The 22483-nt window shown below is 39.1% G+C and overlaps 1 protein-coding gene across 2 annotated transcripts in view; it reads left to right on the top strand.

Moving 5' to 3' along the window:
- efl1 (elongation factor like GTPase 1) overlaps positions 1-22152 on the top strand; it is a 291123-nt gene extending 268971 nt beyond the window's left edge. For both annotated transcript variants that reach the window (XM_059952643.1, XM_059952645.1), the window contains one exon: positions 20778-22152. In XM_059952643.1, the coding sequence (XP_059808626.1) occupies positions 20778-20966 (189 nt within the window). In that variant the 3' untranslated portion in view covers positions 20967-22152. The remainder of the gene's footprint in view (positions 1-20777) is intronic.
- Positions 22153-22483: the final 331 nt, after the last annotated feature.

The raw sequence follows: 22483 nt of genomic DNA, 5'->3' as shown, positions 1-22483 counted from the left end.
ATTGGATGCTGACATTCTGTTGCCATACTGAGTGAGCGCTTCACTGACAGATATGATGTCATTTAAATCTGTCAGTGAGGCAGAAATTGCTCAGTCTGCCAGGGAAAATGAGGTACAAAAAATAATTACCATTAACTCAAAGCAACTCGTTGGTATTCTTTGTTCTAGTGGAGGTAATTCATCCAATGGAACCCACACATTGTTTGCCATGCCACTGACAGCCAGAAGTCTCAAGAGGACATGAGGTTAGGAAGTGGGTGTTGAGCAGGGTTGGGAGGTTGGTACTTTGGTGGAAACAGTAGGAAAGAGACCAGAAGACAAAAAGGAAGTGTGTCTGGCTGTGTTTGTGTCTTAAATATGTTTCAGGCAACATAGGATGTAAACAACAACACACACAAAATGCTGGTAGAACACAGCAGGCTAGGCAGCATCTATAGGGAGAAGCGCTGTCGACGTTTCGGGCCGAGACCCTTCGTCAGGACTAACCGAAAGGAAAGATAGTAAGAAATTTGAAAGTAGTGGGGGAGGGGGAAATGCGAAATGATAGGAGAAGACCGGAGGGGGTGGGATGAAGCTAAGAGCTGGAAAGGTGATGGGCAAAAGTGATACAGAGCTGGAGAAGGGAAAGGATCATGGGATGGGAGGCCTCAGGAGAAAGAAAGGAGGGGTGGGAGCACCAGAGGGAGAAGGAGAACAGGCAAACAACTAAGTATATCAGGGATAGGGTAAGAAGGGGAGGAAGGGCATTAACGGAAGTTAGAGAAGTCAATGTTCAACATAGGATGTACATTTCTTTTAAGGCAGAGACATGATTCAGTTTTCTCCCAGTATATTTTGTTTGGTTGTGGAGGCTGGATGAAGAGATGAGGTTTACTACATTGTTATCAGAAACTGGAAGTAGTTCAAATGTTAATTTAGACAGATTTTAAATTAAGGTCCAATGATGAATGGCTATCTTTTTCATAAATTAGTCAAAGAATTGTGTAAAATAATGTTTGTAGTATTACTGAGATGCAAAAATATTAACCCTAAAGAAGCATACATCAACATATTAAGCATTTCCTGACCAAGTTACTAACTGCTTCTACACCTGCTGGATGTATTAGGTACAGATAATACCTCTGAAGATTGGGAATTGAGGTCTATGTGTAAATGGCCGAAAGAGAGGACTTGAGGCTTAGACACGTCAGCCATGATCATATTGAATGTGGAAAAGGCTTGAAGGATCAAGTACCCCCCCCCCCCCCAATCCTGCTCCTGTTTTCTTGTGTTCAAGTGTTTCATGTTTTGTCCATAACCCGGATCTGTATCAGCGATGGATCAGTTGCTGCTATCTTCAGCTCTGAATTATAAGTTTGTAGGTTCAATTTGCACTCAAGACACATGAGCCTAAAGCTGGAGGTTAAATACTTAATGATGTCATAGAGTTGATGTCTTCTGGATGAAATATTAAATCAAAGACCCAGTTAATCTTATCAAATGGACTTCAGTTTCACAAAGAAGAGTATGGGAGTGATCCCCAGTTTCCATATTTATCCCACAATTAACACCATAAGCTATCCATTTCAGTTCTGGGAACCCACTGTTAAATCTTTTGCTGTGTTTCTAACTTTGCACATGTCATTGTTCTTCCGGGAAACCTCAATACCTGGAAGGTACCTTGGAACATGCTGTTATGCAAGTGAACTGGATTATACAAGTATTCAACAATGTAATGTGCATGCATGCCATGTTTGACCGTTTTTGAATGGTTGGGATATATGACTTGTCTTAAGCAGCATAATTTTGAAGAATGTGAGCAGTTTGAATGTAGAATGGGATGAGTGTCACTTTCTTTGGAGGAACATTTGAAGTTGGGCCTTTGGTTTTCAAAATTATCCACCACTGAGAGATCTAAGTAAGTTATTGGAATCATGTTTATTGTCCAATGATATAAATTTTGTTGTTTTGTTGATGGATTGATGGGAGACTGATCAGTCAAGAGGATGGCAGAATACAAACTGTGAATATTCATTTTTTTCTTCATTTAGCATCTTTTTCATCATCATCATCATTATGTGTTGTGTCATATTAGAACATAGAACATAGAAATCTACAGCACATTACAGGACCTTCGGCCCACAATGTTGAGCCGACCATGTAACCTACTCTGGAAACTGCCTAGAAATTCCCTACCATAGAGTCCTCTATTTTTCCATGTACTAATCTAAGAGTCTCTTAAAAGACCCTATTGTATCCACCTCTACCACCATCACTGGCAGCGCATTCCACACACTCACCACTCTCTGTGTGTAAACCTTACCTCTGACATCCACTGTGTACCTTACAACTATGCCCCCTCATGTTAGCCATTTCAGCCTTGGGAAAAAGCCTCTGACTATCCACATGATCATTGCCTCTCATCATCTTATACACCTCTATCAGGTCACCTCTCATCCTTCTTCGCTCCAAGGAGAAAAGGCCAAATTCACTCAACATATTCTCATAAGGCATGCTTCAATCCAGCCAACACCCTTGTAAATTTCCTCTGCACTCTCTCTATAGTATCCACATCCTTCCTGTAGTGAGGTGATCAGAACTGAACACAGTACTCCTAGTGGGGTCTAACTAAGGTCTTATATAGCTTTAACATTACCTCACAACTCTTGAACTTCATCCCATGCTTGATGAAGGCCATCACACCATACACCTTCTTAACGACACAGTCAACCTACACAGCAGCTTTGAGTGTCTTATGAACACGGACCCCAAGATCTTGGTGATCCTCCACACTGCCAAAAGTCTTACCATTAAAATTATATTCTGTCTTCAAATTTGACCTACCGAAATGAAGTATCGTAGATTCTGGACTACAGGGCACACCAGATTAAAAGCTGCACGCTCTAATTTTAGAAAGAAAATCAATTTTGTACTTGTACAAGCCGCACTGGATTTTAAGCCACAGGTGTCCCACGTTGTATTATGAGATATTTACACAGAAAGATATTACACGTGAGGATTTTTTAACTTTTAATTAAATCCGTATGGTAACATAAACAAATATATATTGCAAATGCTTTTTTTCGAACAGTGCCTGTAACACAGCTACTTTTAAATATACATACGTATCGGTAACACACAAATTACGTTGCATATACTTTTTTACTGAACAGTGCACGAACAACATTCCAATATCTCCTAACGACTGGTAAAAAAAATATATATACTGCTGCCTACCAGGAAAAGTTGTTGATCGCCTTCTTCATCTTCCTCCTGCGCACTAAAACCATCAAAGTCCTTCAGTGTCCGAATTGAATAAAACCTAAGGATCTCGTCACTCACTTCAGTCTCTTCGTTGTCGCTCTCACTTGAGCACTCGCGGTCCTCTTCATCACGCAGCAGTCCAGCCTTTCGAAACCCGCTGGTGATGGTGGAAGTTGTGACATCGCTCCACGCATTTAGGATCCACTGGCAGACTTGAGTTAAAGATGCTCTTCACATGCGTCCTGTTTTGGTAAAGGATTTCTCGCCGCTTGTCATCCAAGCCTCCCACTCAACGCGCAGCGCCACTTTAAATGCCCGTTTCACGCTGATGTCCAGTGGCTGCAAATACTTCGTGGTGCCCCCAGGAATCACAGCTGGAATTGAGTTTGTACTCTTGATGGCAGCTTTCACTGAACTTTCATTGTCAGCCGCTTAAAAAATCACCATCAGTGGAAGCTTTAGTCCGGATGCTGTGCAGCTCAGAACACAAGTAAAATGCGTTCTCTCATGGCCACTTGTTTTCAGTGTGATGGACGAGTCACCTTTTTTATTAACAGTCCGAGTGAGAGGCAGGTCAAACGTCAAAGGTACTTCATCCATATTTATGATATCATCTGGCCCGATGGAATTCTCCGCTATCTTTGTTTGTGTGAATGTGCGGAAGTTAGCAAGTTGTTCCTCGTCGTCGGGAGGGAGCTGCTGACACAGAGTCATGCGTACCCTGACAGACAGGCCTTTTCGTCTCATAAATCTAAAACACCACGATGGCCCACCTCTAAAATCTTCGATTTTCATTTTGGTGGCGATTGCTTTAGCCTTCAGTCTGATCTGCACGGTGGAAACACCGCGGCCGCCTGCTCTCTGTGTGTTAACCCAGTCTTCAAGAAAGTTTTCAAGTTTGGGCCAACTGCTATGATTACCTCTGAAAGCTTTTGTCGTCTTTTTGCATTGACTCAGTTCTTCACGCTGGCGTCTCCACCGTCTCAACGTCGATTTATTTATGCCAAGATTATGTGCAGCAGCTCGATTTCCTTCTTCAACCGCCAGATTGATCGTCTTTAACTTAAAAGCTGCATCATATGCTTTTCTTCGAGTGTTTTCCATGTTGATGAGGGTGAGTACAAATGACTGATTTACAATAATTTAATTGTGAAAGTGCGCTTGATTTATCGTACAATTTCATTGGACCTCTGTGAACTACTCATCAATTTTATTGGTCTACTGTTACGAGGCAAAATGTTTTTGGCAGCATGAAAAAAAAACATGCATTAGCCGCACCATAGTATGGGCCGCAGTGTTCAAAGCGTGGGAAAAAAGTAGCGGCTTATAGTCCGGAATTTACGGTACTTCACACTTATCTGGGTTGAACTCCTTCTGCCTCTTCTCAGCCCAGTTCTGCATCCTATCAATGTTCCACTGTAACCTCTGACGAATCTCCAGATTATCCATAATACACTCAACTTTTGTGTCATCAGCAAACTTACTAACTTACTAACCTTCTACTTCCTCATCCAGGTCACTTAGGAAAATCACAAAGAGGAAGGGCCCCAGAACAGATCCCTGTGGAACACCACTGGTCATCGTCATCCATGCAGAATACAAACCATCTTGAACCACCTTTTGCTTTCAGTGGACAAGCCAATTCTGGATCCACAAAGCAAGGTCTCCTTGGATCCCATGCCTCCTTACTTTCTGAATGAGCCTTGCATGGGGAACCTTATCAAATGCCTGACTGAAATCCATATACACTACATCCACTACTCTACCTTCATCAATGTGCTTTGTTACATCCTCAAAGAATTCAATCAGGCTTGTAAGGCAAGGACTGCCCTTGACAAAGCCACGCTGATTATGTCTCTCCAAATGCTCTTAAATCCTGCCTCTCAGGATCTTTTCAACAACTTGCCCACCACTGAAGTAAAACTCGCTGGTCTGTAATTTCCTGGGTTTTCTCTACTCCCTTTCTTGAACATGGGAACAACATTTGGAACAAAACAATCCTGGTCCAGGCGACTTATCTAACCTAATACCTTTCAAAAGGTCCAACACATCCTCTTTCTTAATGTCTATACGCTCATGCATTTCAATCTGCTACAAGACATCCTCACAATTGCTATGGATGATCATGGTCTTCTTATCCATGACCATGATTGTTTTTCTCAAAGTTTTCTACAGAAATGGTTTGTCATTACTTTTTTCTGGGCAATATCTTTTCAAGATAGGTTACCCAGCCATTATCAGTACTCCTCAGAGATGTCTGCCTCACATCAGTGGTCAGATGACCAAGACTTGTGATATGCACCAGCTGCTCATGTAACCATTCACCACCTGCTCGCATGGCTTCGCGTCACCCTGATTGGGCAGGCGCTACACTTTGCCCAAGGGTGGCCTGCAGGCTAGAAGAGGGAAGGAGCACCTTACACCTCTTTTGGTAGAGACACATCTGCACCTTGCCACCTAAAACATCTTTTTAATGTTCCTTTAAATCTAAATGGAAAATGTCCCTCAAACCATTCCTACTCTAAATCAAATTTGGAATAAATTACTTTCTGAAGACCATGCAAAGTTTACAATATTTACATTCAGAACAATACATTTAAAGTAAACATAAATATATTCTTTTCAAAATTCAGGATTGTTTAATGTCATTTCCAATACACAAGTGTAAGGGAGAACAAAATAACTGTTACTCTGGCTCCAAAATAGCACAAAAAAAGATAAAGAACACAATAATATTGATTAAAAACACAATAAATATACATACATAAGATAGCTTATATACATAGATTAATTGTATGTCCATAAAGTGACATACAATCAATATGTGTGAGCTAACTTATTTTAACATAATTTGCTCTGGTATTATTCACATGGAAAATTCTCACTGTACGCACATGTGTGTTTGTGTATACATATACACAAGTTCTGGGAATGTATAAGTTAATTAGCACACAGAGATAAAAGTTACATCAGGAAGTTTGTAGCATTTGATATGTCAGATTTTAATTTTAATTTTTAAGAGATGGAGATTAACCCGTTGCATTGTTTCACTATTTCTAGTTTTTCAAGTTTCAAGCATCCATAATTTTTTTAGGTATTGTGTGCAGTCACTTGTGTTTTCGTATTTATATGGATATGTTTGTGTGAGTATTGAATCAATTTTCATGTTGATGACATGATTGCTAGAACAGTATTTATTCATAGTATTAGATTTAGAGCAATCTTCACTCCCTGTAATTGGATACAACTTTGTGGAGTACTTCTACTGAGATTCTATTATATGCATGAAAACATGCATGTTATTCTTATGACAAAGTCACTTGTAATGAGAATTGGAGCTGAAATTATTTATAAAAATTGCTTACAAGTTTAGAGAACAGTATGAGATTCAGATAGGGTTTAATTTATTTTATCTAGATATGTTTTAAAAATTTTCAAGTGGAACTCTAGGTATTACGGGGGAAGCTCCAACTTTGATCTGCTATAAAACTTGACATATGTTTTCCATTAAGTGGATGGATCAGAATATTTGGGCATCTGTTTTGTTGTAAAGCCAATCTATTTTCACTATAGGGCAAATTCAATGATTCTCCAGTCAGATGGAATGTGGGTTAGTAAATTGGGATTGAAATGTTACTTGAGTAGTAAATGTATGCCAGCATACCAAGAGAACTCAACTGGTGTTCATTGAACAGTGCAGAATCTGCTTCTCCCTGAGAGGGCAAGCAGTATCCAATCCAAAGAACTGAACAGCAGCCTTGGGTATGTACTGTATGTACAGAGATTAAGTGCTCTAGTCAATAGACTAGGGCTTGGACCCCACACCCTTCTGACTCAGTGGTTTCGCTGAAACTGTAAGAGTACCTGAGACTGGTGTTTAGAATGTATACATAGCCAATGTTCATAAATGTGAACTAGCTGGAAAAAACGTGTAAGTATGTAAAACTGAAAGGATTATGAATATTGAAGACATAACCTTCTAGATTAAACCATTTGTCATTTATTTTTATGTTCTGCTTTCCAGCAGGTTGAAGTCTGCAATAAAAGATTATATTTTAAATTTTAGAAATATTACTTATTCAGGTTTATTAGCTATTTGGGAAATAATTTTATTCCATTATTCAAACCTTTTTTTTCCCAGTGGTTGCTGCAGGTAACTCATGACTGGCAGAAAAATCTGAATTAGTTGGATTATTTCAGGCCTCATTGCCATGGAGCATTTGCACCTGATCCTGACCATGAATTACTTCAATCAGATCTGAAAGCAGTAAATGTAGAATTATATGTACACTTTCCAATATCCTCTCTGACAACTAATGCAAGTGTGGTCCTCCATCCCTTTTTATCTGATAATCCCTCACTCTCAGTTAGAGCTCCAGGTTTGTCCCTAGTTTATAGACACACTTTCCTTTCTCTTGCCATTACTGCTTGCATTCAATTTCCATAATCCCATGGAAGTCATAGCCATACAGCATGGGAAGAGGTATTTCGCTGTACTGACCATCAAGCACCAATTTAAAGTAATGCTACTCTAACTCACTTTATTTATTCACTTCACGACCCCATGAACTCCCTCCAGGTGCTTATGCTTATATACATACCAAGAGCATTTTATTTTTAGCACCGGCCAATTAACCTACCAAGCTGCATACCTTTGGAATGTGGGAGTAGGCCTGAGGACTGTGCATGGGAGAACATGCAAACTCTTCACTGACAGCACCTGAGGTCAGGATTGAATCCAGCTCACTGAATCTGTAAAACAGCAGCTCTGCCACTGCATCATTGTGTTGGAAATTCCATTTGTCTTATCCTACCTTATATGACTGCCCCTCATCTCTGCATACTCCAGGCTTCTCTCTTAATCTTCGAATTCGAATAAGTGTTGGAGTGGAAGGATGGAAGGCAAAAATATAATATCAAAGATAAAAGGTTGGAGAGAATTTTTCCTTAAAAAAGTTTGTGAATATTTGGTGTGGCATCTAATACTTTGACAAACTTCTACAGTGGAGAGTATATTCACTGGTTGCATCACGGCCTGGTATGGCAACACCAATGTCCTTGAATGGAAAATCCTACAAAAAGTAGGGGATATAGCCAAGTCCATCACAGGTAAAGCTCTCCCCTCCACTGAGCACATCTACATGGAATGCTGTCACAGGAAAGCAGTTTCCATCCTCAAAGACCCCACCACCCAGCTCATGTTCTCTTCTCGCTGCTGCCATTAGGAAGAAGGTAGAAGAGCCTCAGGACTCACACCACTAGGTTCAGGAACAGTTACTACTCCTCAACTATCAGGCTCTTAAACCAGTGGGAATAACGTAATTCAACTTCACTTGCCCTATCTCTGAACTGTTGCCACAACCTTTTGGACTCACTTTCAAGGACTCTTCATCTCATGTTCTCAATATTTATTGCTTATTTATTTATTAGTATTGTTTGTTTCTCTTTTATATTTGCAGAGTTTGTTTTTTTCTGGCTTATTGATTGTTTGTCCATCCTATTGGATGCTGTCAGTCTTTCATTGATTCTGTTATGGTTCTTGTATTTACTGAGTATGTCTGCAAGAAAACGAATCTCAGGGTTGTATATATTTTGATAATAAATTCACTTTGCACTTTGAAAAATAGTTGGCACAAGGTAGCTCAGAGCAATATGTGGCCTTGAATTGGAGGGAAAGAAGAGAGTGCCACATAAATGAGAAAATGAAAAGCTTTCAATTTCCACAGTTCCTTCCACCACCTCAGGCTTACTAGTCAATGAAATACTTTGGAAGTGTAGTGTTGGGATTTTGCAGGACACTTGACAACCAATTTGTGCCAAATGTGAACCCACATACAGTAGTATGATAATGATCAAGGTATCTGATTTTAATAATGTTGATCAAAGAACAGGGATTGATCAAGAGCCCATGGTAACCGCCCTACTCCTCTTCAAAGTAATGCCATGGAATCTTTTGAATCCACTGGAGAAAGCACACAGTTCCTTAATTTATTAACTTATCTGAAAGAAACATCTTCAACAATGTAGCATTGCCTCTATACTGCTTTGAAGTGTCAGCCTAGATTTTTTGTTCTTGAGTCTCCAGAAGAAGGCTTCAACTCACAGCCTCAGCTGTGACTGATTAGCTCAGCAAATCTCAAACCTGGCATCTTACTGATTTCCGTAGGCTAATCTTTTCCCACAAGGGTATTAGAAATGTGAGTTTACAGTTTTTCAGAAACTTATTAAAATAACATTAGAACTAGAAAAGGACACCCTGTTCTATATAAAATAAATTTATTTTAAAATGCACAGATGTCAGATTAGCTCAAGATAGGTAATGTGAGCTAGAAACACTGTTTGTTTTCAATAGCTTTAAGTTATGCACAGGCATCAATGATAATATGTTCGCTTCCAGTTCCAAAATTGTAGAATGGGCACCAACAAGGACACCAACACATAAACATTTGAAATTTTTTGTGAGATTCCCTTTTCATGTTCTTGTAGAAGTATTTCAGTAAAAAGAGTTGAGAAGGGAATTTTGGAAGGCATTTTTACGTGTCAGCACTGGTGTCCTGCAGCATTGTTTCAAAGTCTTAATGTTTTCTTAAAATCTAAAGTATTTCACATCATTTTTATCACATACTTGTGCTTTCTCACAATCTTGAATTAAAATAACCTACAAATTCTCAGCTAATAACGAATGTTAAAAATGATGTGACATCATACTTCATGTAATTCAGTTTCGTGTAATGAATTTGCCTTTAAAAACTCCCATCACAAAAAAAAATAGTTTATGGAACATATGGACATCATTGCCTGGGTTCTTATTACACTGTAAAGGAGGTTCTGCAATTTCCACTGAGGTCAGTGTTGGAAAAAGGAATTTGAGAACAGCTAGGGTTTTACAGAATTACAAATTTTGCTCATCGTCATATTCTGGCTCAGCAGTATGGTGAGTCCCATCCCTTGGAACAGCATTTTAAAGATCTCCTCAAGGCAAAAGGAGCTTTAACTACTTTAACAAAAGACAAAACACTGAAATGCAGAGCATATATGTTAAGGAGAAACCTGAAATGTAATCCTCTGTGTTTCATATAGTGCTGGAGCTGCTGACATCTCCTGTATTTACTTTAGTTGCTCAAATGGTAATAGGTAGCATTTCTTATCAATACAGTTCAACAAAAAAACTTGTAGTAACTACACTTACGTGGAGATATAGTAGACCTAGAATACATGCTGTTTAATTATGCAAAACTTGTTTCCCATTGTAGAGTATTAACTGCATATTAGCTTGTTCCTAAAACTGGGGTAAAGGTACATCAACAGTAATTACCTGTGCTAAACTTAGCAAATGCAGAGCTGTTTTATAGGATAGTTTTAATGAAACTCATTGACCTGAAACATTAACACTATTTCCTTCTCCACAAAAACTGTCCAATCTGATAAATATTTCCAGAATTTTCTATTTTACTTCAGATTTCCAGCATCTGCAGATTTTTGATTTCCATGTGAAGAAATATTGTATGGACTGCAGCAGAAAAATTTGTAGCACATGGAATGTTATTCAGCCCATCTTTTGTGCCTTCTTGGTTAAAAAACAATACAAAACTAATCTCACATCTTGTATTCTCTCTTTCAGCCTGTCTCTGCTTAAATAATTTATTAATTTTCCCTTAAAGGATGTGGTGGACTGCTCTTTATCCATGAGAAGTAGTAAAACATTTAATGTCAGCAGAACTAGGTCACGGTCCTGAGAGATCCAACACTCAACAAGATCATCATTGATCTTCCACCCTAACGTCTTATCCTCAATTCTTGTAATATCCACAAGTCTATTCAAATATTTTTGGTTCAAATCAATCTCTAAGTTACCACAGCTTTCAAAGGCAGAGAATTCCAAAGGTTTGCCAGCCTCTGTGAAGAAAAGTCCTAAATGTCCTGACTCCTTATTCTCCTGAGAATAGTTTAGTTTAAGATTATTCAGCCATATGTACTTGTCAAGTTCTTGAAGAATTATGTATGTTGAAATGAGATCATCGCTTTCTTCAAAACCTTAAGGAATAGAGGACTAGCCTGTTCATTCTCTTCTTAACTGACAAACCTACCATTTCAATAAACCTTTGCAGAATATAATGGCAGTGTGCTTAGCATGTTTCTATGAATAGATAGGGTACTTACAAAGCCACCCCACACACTCATCTTAGCTCATCTGATCACCTCTCTATGATGTTAATCCCAACATACCAGCCGCTGCTGAAAATGGAGAAACCTGTCAAAGTTCAAGAGTTCAAAGTATTATCGGAGTACATACGTATCACCCTGAGATGCTTTCTTCTGTGGGCATACTTAGCAAATCTATAGAACAGTCACTGTAAACAGGATCAATGAGCAATAAACTATGCAAATATAAATAAATAGTATAAACTAATGAGTATAATATAACATGAAATGAAAGAGCATGAAATAACAAAATAAGGAGTCCTTAAAGTGAGACCATTGGTTGTGGGAGAACCAGAGATAGAATGAGTGTAGTTACCAACTTTTGTTCAAGAGCCTGATGGTTGAGGGGTAGTAACTGTTCTTGAACTTAGTGGTGTGAGCCCTAAGACACTTGTACCTTCTACCTGGTGGCAGCAGCGAGAAAAGAGAGACATGAAGACCATCACAATGTATGGCCTAATGAAGCAGTCTGTATACTTCAAGACTTTTGAACGAACAAACTGGTGGATGATCGAAGTGGCCACTACACTCGGAAAAGACACATACAGACCTTGAGGAATATATCTCATCTCTCCCTGGTTACTCCTATAAATGCGTAGATGATGTCTGTACCTTGAGGGCGGTCATCCCGTGGCCCGACTGGAGCCCTGGCTGAACCCAAGGGTGGGCTCTGGAGACAGAACAACTCTCAGAGCAGCAAGTGGGAACATCATCTTAGGTATCAAGAGGGAAAAGGCCGCCTGTGCACAAAAATTTCAGGAACACCTATCTGATAACAATCCCCAGCTTATGTGGCTGTCCATCAAAGGCATTACTGAATACGTGAGGAAAAACAGTGATGGCTCTCTCCCCGATGCTCTAAATTATGCACGTTTCAAGGCATGCAATACACCACCAGCCACCATTCCAGGTGAGCAGACACTAACGGCAAAAGGTGTGAAAAGGACTCTACAGAGAGTCAATCCGCATAGGACTGCCAATCCAGTCAACATCCCAGACCAAGTTCTCAGGGATCGTGCACACCAGCTCATTGACATCTTCACAGATATTTTCAATATTTCACTCATCCAGACTGCTGTACCCACTTGCTTCTAATCAGCCACCATTGTCCTTGTACCAATTAAATCTACAGCTTCAGAACCAAATAACTACAACTTGGTGGCATACTTCTCCACAGTCCCTCAACACCCTTCATAGTGTCCATACCATAGGAACACAGTGTCACAGACACAGTACTATATAAAACAAAAGCACATAATTCATGTTTAATGCAGATATTGAATGTCTATATATACATTGATATGAGACTACAGAACATAATGTACTGTCTAGGATAGGCTACTCACATTCCATTTCTCTGGAACACCCACTGGTTCACTGAAATGACCATTCATTCAGTACTCAGGCACTCACTTACAGATCCTGCAGTCAAAATCCTGAGGGAAGTCCTCATAGCTCATGACTAGAATGAAACAAATTCCAGCCTGTATTTGCCACTTCATTGACAGTACAACCAGACCTGCAAGGCAATGGAATTTGTTCAGGAGTGGCAGCGGGGAAGCTGTTACTGAAACGCTTGAGTGTGTGTCTTCAGGCTCCTGTATCTCTTCCTTGATGGTAGCAGGCATGTCCTGGGTGATGGAAGTCCTTAATGAGGATGCTGCCTTGTTGAGGCATTGCCTTTTGAAGGTGTCCTTGATGCTGTGGAGGCTGGTGCCCATGATGGAGTTGCCTGAGTTTACAACTTTTTGCAGCTTTTCCCAATCATGTGCAGTGACCCACTACATTATGTGCCGTGACATTACAGTAAAAATCTCCAAGCTTTGAGCTACTGAGCAAGAATTGTCCAGTTCAAGTTATTTCAGCGCACCACTTGAATGTAAATCAATGCGTATCTTATGCATACAAGCTGGCAACTTGTATGCCAAGCCACTTGTAATGTTACCTACTGATCCATCATTTTCTAGTTATGTGCTGCACTCAAAGAGTGATTTTTGCCCTATTAATCATTGTAGTACTCCAAATCCAACTGCATATTCTTTCAGTTAGTCCTGACGAAGGGTTTTGGCCCCAAACCTCGACTGTACTTCTTCCTATAGATGCTGCCTGGCCTGCTGTGTTCCACCAGCATTTTGTGTGTGTTGCGTATTGGTTGACAATTTTTAAATTGATGACATTTTTTTTACATTAGAACTAATGGAAACCAGTTTCTTTGCATTTAAAATCTTTGTTAGTTGTCATAGTTAGTATATTAGCAGCCTAGAAATTAAGAGTCATGGACTAATATTTGAACCTCATGATTTTAGACTTTGATATTTAATTTAGAAATCAAAAATTCAAATAGAAAAAAATTACCAATAACAACAACTATGAAACTGTCAGATTATCAGAAATCTTCAGCCATTCGCCAATTATTTTTTTCTTAGGGAAGTAAACCTGTCATTAACCATTCTGGCCTATATATGTTTTCTGTCCCACACCCTTAGATGTTCTAGGTTGATTGAAAACAGGGAAATCAACTGCAGTCTTTGATTGAACATTCTGACAGATGTTTGCTAAAAATTTGCAATTATCCGATCATTTGAAATCGGCAACATTAGGTCAAAGTTAGGTGCTTAAAACTTTTCAATTCTTATATAACTTGAATTTGTCAATTTTAATTTGTGGAATAGAATTTATAAAGTTCTAGCATAATATGGCTCTTATAAACATGTATCTAGTTGATTTATGCATTGCAAACATTTAGGTGAATGAGTCCGACAGCCTGGGTTTAAAGTTGCATATTGTCCTTTTTGTTGAAAAAAACTTTTATAGATAAATAGGAAATCCTCTTGCAGCTTTGGAAGTGAGCTGATTCAGGTTATCTGCAGGATACTGTGCTATAGTCACGTCAAGTTTATTGCCATACCAAGTACAATGACACAAAAATACAATGAAAAACTTGCTTGCAGCAGCATCACAAACATGTAGATTCATACATAAATTGACAGAAGTTGTGCATACACTATACAAAACAGTGAAGAAAAAGACTGCTGTAACGTCTTGTTTTGCACAATAAAAAGCACAGTCAGTAATGATAGTGCAAGAGGTGGTTCACAATGTTCTGTCATTGAGGTAGGATTAGAATTGTGCAGGTTGATTCAAGATCATTATGGTTTTAGGAAAGTAGCTGATCCTGAACCTAGAGCTGTGGGACTATAGGTTTATGTATCTCCTGCCTGAAAGTCACAGGTTTACAGATGTGGCTTGTCTTGGTGGGTATTTCCAACATTTAGCTTTTATTTCTGATTCCTAAAATTTTCATGTTTTCCTTTCGGTTTGCATTGGGAGCAGCATTTATAATGTAGAAGCATACATTTGAAAGAGCTGTTGTAAATTTGTCCTAAAAGTATGGCAATATAAATTAATAAGCAGAAAATATTGGAGGTCAACAAATCTTGCCTCATATAAGTTGATGAAAAATAAAACTTATTTCTGATTCTGAGATGCAATATATATTTGTTCAACAGCTACAATCTAAGACAAATTAAACAAGGCTATTTTAAACATAAAACTGCAATCATCTTAAAACAATTCTCTCTTCATTATCATGTTCACACTATAATATTTTATCTAAATAATAGAGAAAATGAAAACTGTGTTGTAGATTTTTGACAACAGTGACCTAAAAGATGGAAACCAAATTAAATGGTAACAGATTTTCTAAACTGTAAGTCGTCACACATTATTGTACACATACTTAAAATGGAGAGTGTAATTCATAGAGTGAATGAAGTAAGCTAAAATAGCATATATTTTCAACAACAAAGAATTATTGGAGCTGTGCAATGTTATAATAATTTAGATGTGTTTACATCTTTTTAGAAAGTACATATGAAGAAAATGCTTACTGAGATAATAAACTTTGTTAAACCTACTTCTTATTGTTACATTAAAGGAAAAATGGAAAGAAAGCCCTTATCTAGTTCCTGGCCAAGAAGGATCATTACTGGCCATCAGTAACTGAGCTACACGTTAATAGAGTGCATGGCTGAAGTCAGCTGGATTCCTGTTCCCAACCACTGTCCTTTGAGCATTGTTAATGGCTGTGCTTTCATGATGCCTGATATGGACTGGATTCACATGATTGAATATCTAACCCAAAACTTTCACCCTCATTATTGTTAAGAACGACCGAATTAAACACAGCAGTTGAGGGCTCCAAGACCCTTGGAGAGGAGAGAGAGGAATTAGGAGAAGCAAAAACAGCAGCTGAACTATCACATGGAAATAATCCATCTTAGAGAGCAGAGCCGCTGGCTGGCAGGATAAATGCATTTTTTTTAACTTACTATTCCTTCACAAATTTGGTACTGCTAAACAGAAGCAGATGTATGGCGACATATGCCCCTCCGGCACTGCCCTGAATTCTCTGTGCAGAAAAGGGTTTTGTTTTGTAGCGAATCTTGACGTTAGTTTCTTTGCCATCTGTGTTCTCTAAATTAGACATCTCACTAGTTTAGATCCCTAAACCAGGTGCGAGGACTTGCCTGTGCTGGTACAGTAATTATGATTATTGACTGCTGCGTGAATGTTGGGTCATGGTATTCGCATCATAAATCCTAAGTGGCATTCCACCTCAGTGACTTGAAGGCTAAAATTGATTTTTCAAGAAATGAAAATCTCGTCATAGCCATCTCTTAGCTTTATGTTCTATAGAAGTAATTCCTGAGATTTCCTGTCAGTGGTTGTATTTTTTTCTTAGTCTTAGAAGGGCTACTTCTGTCAAAGGATTTGCTGAACAAAGCAGCTTATATTTAACTTCACAAAACCCAGTTAATGCAGTGTTTACCCCACTCGCCTTCTACACAGTCAAAATTTTAAAAAATTTGACAGACTTCAGAACTTCAAGCAGCCCCTGGCATATATAATGAATCTGTGTTAGGAATCTCTACTTTGATATTGCCGAGTGAGTATGGCAAGAGTTGTAGCTTTGTCAATAGAAATAAGCAAGTTAGTGGATAACCTGATTGCTACTTAGAAATTAATTGAAAATGTGCAGATTAAAAGGAATCATTTGGCTGCACGGCTCCATGTCAGTGCTTCTGTACGCTCATGATTTCTCTCATTTAACTTCATTTATCCATGTCCATCAAGTCCTTTCTCCTTCACTTAAAAGGATTTTCCTTAAATGCATCTGTACTAAATATTTTAATTGTCTGAAAAGAATTCTTCTTTTGGAGTTGTTTCTAATTTACTGACAACCTCTATATTACAAATGGCCCCAAGTTTTAGACTTTTCCTTGTGTAAACAGTTTCTCTATGTTTATCTTAATATATAAGGAAGTTTAAAGTAAGCAGCAATGGATTATTTTCATTGGTCAATCAAATGGTAATAAGTACAAGCACCATTCTTTCCAGCACAGAAGTAGCCAGATGCTTATACACTGTTGGCTCTGTGCAGACAGAACAGAGATGGAATTTCCTTTGGCCTCGCCTTTCACCCCACCAGTCTCCACACCAGTGCATCATCTTTTGTCATTTTCACCAGTGGCAATAGCATCTGACCACCAGCCACATCTTCCCCTCCCCTCCCCACTCTTTTTTTTTCAGTTTTCCACAAGGGCTACCCCCTCTCTCTCAGACAGCCTGGTTCACTCATTGCTATTCATCCATTTCCTCTCTAACCCTGCCACTCCTCCCCGCATATGTAAGTGGTGCAACACTTGTCCCTACACCTTTTTCCTGACCACCATCCAGGGGTCCAAACAGCCTTTCCAGGGAAGGCAAAGATTCAAACGTACCTCCTCCAACCTCATCTATTGTATTCAGTGCTTTTCTTGAGACCACCTGTACATCAGCGAGACCAAGCAGGGACGAGACAATAGTTTTGCAGAACACCTCTACTCTACAATGGCCATCTGGCGCTCCCAATTGCATGGCATTTCGCCTTCCCATTCCCACACCAACTTAAGTGTCCTGACCTTCTCCATTGTTGGAATGAGACTAAACAGAATCTAGAACAACACCGCCAAATATTCTGTCTGCTAGTCTACGGCACAATGATATGAGCATGGAGTTTTCCAATTTCATGTAACCTATGCTCCTTTCTCTCTCCTCCTGATCCACCCAGATTTTCCCCACTACCCAATTTCATTTGCCTCCCCCCCACCTGGTTCTATTTGCCTCTCACTCATATACTTGACATCATGGGTGTCCTATCTCCTCCTCCATCTGCCCATCGTCCCTCATTTTATCTAGTTGTGCGCATCACTTTCCTTCTGTACCAGATTCCAGCATCTGAAACCGGTCTGCCACCACATCATCTCTAGACTCCCCCTCCTCCCACCTAGCTCTATTTTACCCCCATTTTTGCACTCTCCTATCAGTCTGTACCAGTTCCTGTTTTAACAAGAACATCCCTTCCTCTATCTGGTTCCCATCTGCCCATCATTCTCCACCTTGGCTGGTTCCACCTACTAGCTATCTGCCCCAGCCTTGCCTCTCCTTCTCATCTCCTTAGACCGCGTCTCGTCCTTCTACACCCTCAGTCCTGATGCAGGATCTCAATCCGGAGCATTGACTATTCATCTGTCTTCACAGCTCCTCCAGTAATTTGTTTCTTTTTGCCCCAGATTACAGCATCTGCAATCCTTTGTGTCTCCCACTGGAGAAGTAAACTATATTTCAAACTGAGCCTTCTGTGCAACAGGTTGTTTTTAAAAAAACAAGATAATTTCCCATTGTCTTTCTCAGTAATGAGAATTCCTGGGGCGATCACAGGTTACTACAGATTGGATGAGTTGAAAGTATTCTTCAGTGTTTTTGCAGCTTCAGAGCAGTAATTATTCTTCCTATTATCCTGACGAGGTTTGTGGCTGTTGGAATAGCTTCATAATGTAAGTGGTTCAGTCTCACAATGTGGCAGCTGTAACCTCTGATCTGTTTTTGGATTCACAGTGATTAAGTGCTCAGTTCTGGAAATATTCTTACTCGTGGTCATCCTAGGGATGTTGATAATGATTGCGCTTTTAAATGTCAGAAGGAATAGGTTTGATATTTGCTGAGTACTAGCTCATTGTGGTGGTAACTCATTCTTTAGCCTTTCAGGTTCATTTAGTGGCACAAGCATGCTACACAGTCTCTTACTATATACAGTAAATGTCTGAAGAATGCATTCAGTTCTGGTCGCTCTGTTATGGGAAGGTTACGGAGGCTATGAGGAGGAGGCAGAAGAAGTTTACCAGAATGCTACCTGAAATAGAGGGCATGTGCTGTAAAGAAGGTTGGACAAACTCAAATTGTTTTCTATGGAGCAGAGGAGGCGTATGGACAATCTAATAAAAGTTTATAAAAGGATGAGAGACATAGATGGGGTAGTCAGTTGGTTTCTTTTTCCAAGGGTGGAAATGTCTAAGCTAGAGAAAGACATTTAAAGGGAGAGGAGGGAAGTTCAAAGAAGAAGTACAAGGCAGGTTTCTATACAGAGTGGTGGGTGCCTGGAATGCGCTACCGGGGTGCTCGTAGAGGCAGGTATGATCAAAGCATTTAAAACTCTTCTATTAATATGCAGAGAATGGAGGAATATGGACCAGGTGCAGGCAAAAGGCATTAGATGTCAATAGCTTAATTTTTTCAGCACAGTATTGTAGATTGAAGGGCCTATATCTGTGCTATACTGTTCTCTGTTCTGTTCAAGCACAGGCTGTGTCTGTTTGTGCCTGAAGCTAATGTTGAGATATTACCATGTCAGTCTAAAGCTATAAATTGCACTGTGACATGTACAGAGAGACAAATCATTCTAAAAATCACAAATAACTACAGATATTGGAAATTTGAAAATAAAAACAGAAAATGCTGGAAATGCAAAGGAGGTCAGGTGGTATCTATAGAAATGGAAACAGGGTTAACGTTTCTGGTCAATGATACTACATCAGACACAAGAACATCTCTTCTTGGTGCTGCCTGCTGATTGTTCCCACTCCTTTTTACCCCACACCCTTTTTTCATCTTTTTATTTCTGTGAACCACCAAGCAAGGGGTAAGCCAGTGTGAGGAGGTACAATGAAATGCTTTGGAGATTGCTATCTGGCATTCCCCTTCGGTAGCCCAGGCAATGAAATCTGAACTTATCAACCTTGAAATCAGTCTCACTAAGTTCTTTATCCATGCACCCATCCATGATGCCTTCTCTGTCAAGGAGAAGCAGCTAAATTTCTTGCTTGAACAGAGAGTGTCCATGACACCTTCATACCAGATAACGAACAAGTGGCATATATCCACTGCAATTCCTAGACTGGCCTAGGGACAAAGAGCTTCAAGTGAGGGCAGTCTTCATCTCCGCAGGCAGAGCAGATGACATTGATAAATACAAGAAAGTCTACAAATGCTAGAAATCCCAAGCAATACTCAAAAAAAAAACACTGGGGGAACTCAGATGATATTCTCACTCAAACTTCATTCCCCTGATTCTTTCAGGAATAAATCTGAAGCATTCCAGCCCTGATACAGTGCTTTTCTTCTTAGCAGCAGAATCATCAAACTTAGCCTGAAATTGGGAGTTAACCCAAAGGTACCAAAATGATGGCTCGTGCAAGAACTACAGAATTTAAAGTGCAACTACTCTTAATTTAAAACTGATGTGTGCTTTGAGGATGGTACCGTGACGTAGTTAGTGCATCTACAGCCCCACAAATGCACTGATTAAATTCATCCCGACCTGCACTGCTATCTGCGTGGAGTTTATGCACTCTCCTTCTGACCACTTGATTCTCCTCTGGATTTTTTTTGGGGTTTTCTCCCACGTTCCAAAACCTTGCAAGTCAGTTAGCTAATTGGCCACTGTAGATTGCCTCTAGTGTGTATGAGAATGATGGATTCTGGAAGGAGTTGATGGAATGTGGGGAGAATAAAATGAGTTGGTTTAACAATGTATGTTTGATAGCTCATGCTCATTTTGCTGAAGGGCCTGTTCCCATGATGTATCTCACTGACTCTTTGACATGTTTATACTGTGCCAGTTCTGCCCTACAGTATATCCCAGCAGTGAAAAATATTTCATCCTAAATCAATAATAGTTAGATTTTAATGTTTCAGAATGCATACAAAACTTTTTGTAATTTTGACTTGTTATATACATTGTGACTAAGGCCATGCACTGTTTATATGTTGTGAAGTTATTGGAGAAGGGATTTTTCATCTCCAGTTATTACTCCTGACTGTGATTGTAAACAAAGCTGGAAACATTCAGTTCCCCACATTTAACTGTTCATTCTCCCTATCACATGACACCAGTTATGTACTGTTTCAGTTCAACTTCTTTATAATGATTGCTGTCTTCTTATTTGATCCAGGTAATTGCAAGTGACCCATACTGGGTTCCAACAACAGAGGAAGAATACCTGCACTTTGGAGAGAAATCTGATACTATAAACCAAGCACAGAGATACATGAATACAGTGCGCAAACGGAAGGGACTGTATGTGGAAGAGAAGATCGTTGAGCATGCTGAAAAGCAAAGAACCCTCAGTAAAAATAAATAATATCTCCAAAGTATAAACTGTACTAAGAATACTTATTAATCTGCAAAGGATGGTAAGCTTGCAGATGAAATGTAAAATCTGTGTGAATGAAACTTGGCATATTTGTATGAATATTTTAGTATGAGTACCTTCAAATTCAAATCATGCCTTTACTGCTCCAATTCCTTGTGCTTATTGAGTACAAACAGTCATCAGATAAAGGTGCAGTCAAACTAAAACTTGTCAAGATTACATGTAATGTACTTGATATACTTTTTATTGAAAGAAAATGTGCCACATTTACTTGAAACTGTGGTTAATGAACTCAGGCATTTATATGGCATCCTGTGCAGTTTGTAGCTGTTGGCATTTGACATTCATTTGGTCTGTTTTGAATTCCTCTAAACTAACCCAAGAGTTTCAAGCAGCACAGCTGAGTCCCTTGATCATCCCTAATCTTGATTCAATCGATCTAGATTGAAATTTCAAGAATGTGATGCTTACAACTCTCCTGTTAAACTAATCTCACCAGATTCAAATTAAAACCAATTAACCACCTATTGAAATAATTTTATGAAATAAAATTGAAACCACTGGCTGTACTGCAGTATAGTAAGACCTTATATGGGAAGCATCTGCAAAAGTCCTATTTTATAGGTGCTAGTTTATTACTGGGTCTAGCTGTGTGTTGTTCAGATTGCTGCAGCAGAGCCAGTTACTTCCAAAAATATTTTAACTCCTTTAAAGTACAACATGGACTCCACCTTTTGAAAATATTGCCATCTCATTGGTATGTTCCTTATTAAAAGACTTTGGATGTATAGAGTTGAAAGTAATAATGAAAAAAATAAATTATTCTGTCATAGCCTGAAGCATACAGTGGAGAAAAGGATTCACTTTTTATAAGGTTTCAGTTTGGTCTAGGATTACAGTTCTTTTGTTTTACAGCACATGGTATGCACATAGTTTACTGCCGGTAATTCTTGTTTCTTTGGATAATTCAAAATGCTTTCACACAAGCAATGAATACGCATTGGTATTATATTGTTCCAGAGCAGCATTGGTAACTTAATTTAAGAGTAGTCTGTGAATGCACTTGTTCGTGGATCCATATATAAACAATAACTGGTCAATAACTTGTGAGGCATAAAACTATTTCTGTTTTCTGCATTGTAAAATATAATTAAAGATTGATTCTATAATGTTAGATTTGCTTCAATTAACTTTTCTCTGTCAGGAAGTTCTGCATGAATTCTTCAGGAGTCATGTCATGGGGGATTTCAATAGGAGGTTGGCGCTGGATCCCAAGAAAGAATTTATAGAATACCTATGAGATGGCTTTTAGAGCATCTTGTGGTTGAGCCCACTAGGAGAAGGAGTACTCTGGATTGGATGTTGTGTAATGATCTGGATTTGATAGGGATCTTAAAGTAAAGGAATACTAAGGAGGCGGTGACCATAATATGATAGGCTTCACCCTGCAATTAGAGAGTAGTATTACAATGGAGTTAAAGGCTAGAAGGGCCTACTCCATACTG

Source organism: Hypanus sabinus, chromosome 28 (genome assembly GCF_030144855.1).
Source record: "Hypanus sabinus isolate sHypSab1 chromosome 28, sHypSab1.hap1, whole genome shotgun sequence".
NCBI lineage: Eukaryota > Metazoa > Chordata > Chondrichthyes > Myliobatiformes > Dasyatidae > Hypanus > Hypanus sabinus.
Note: the sequence above shows the minus strand (reverse complement) of the source record. Positions and strands in the feature narration are given on the sequence as shown.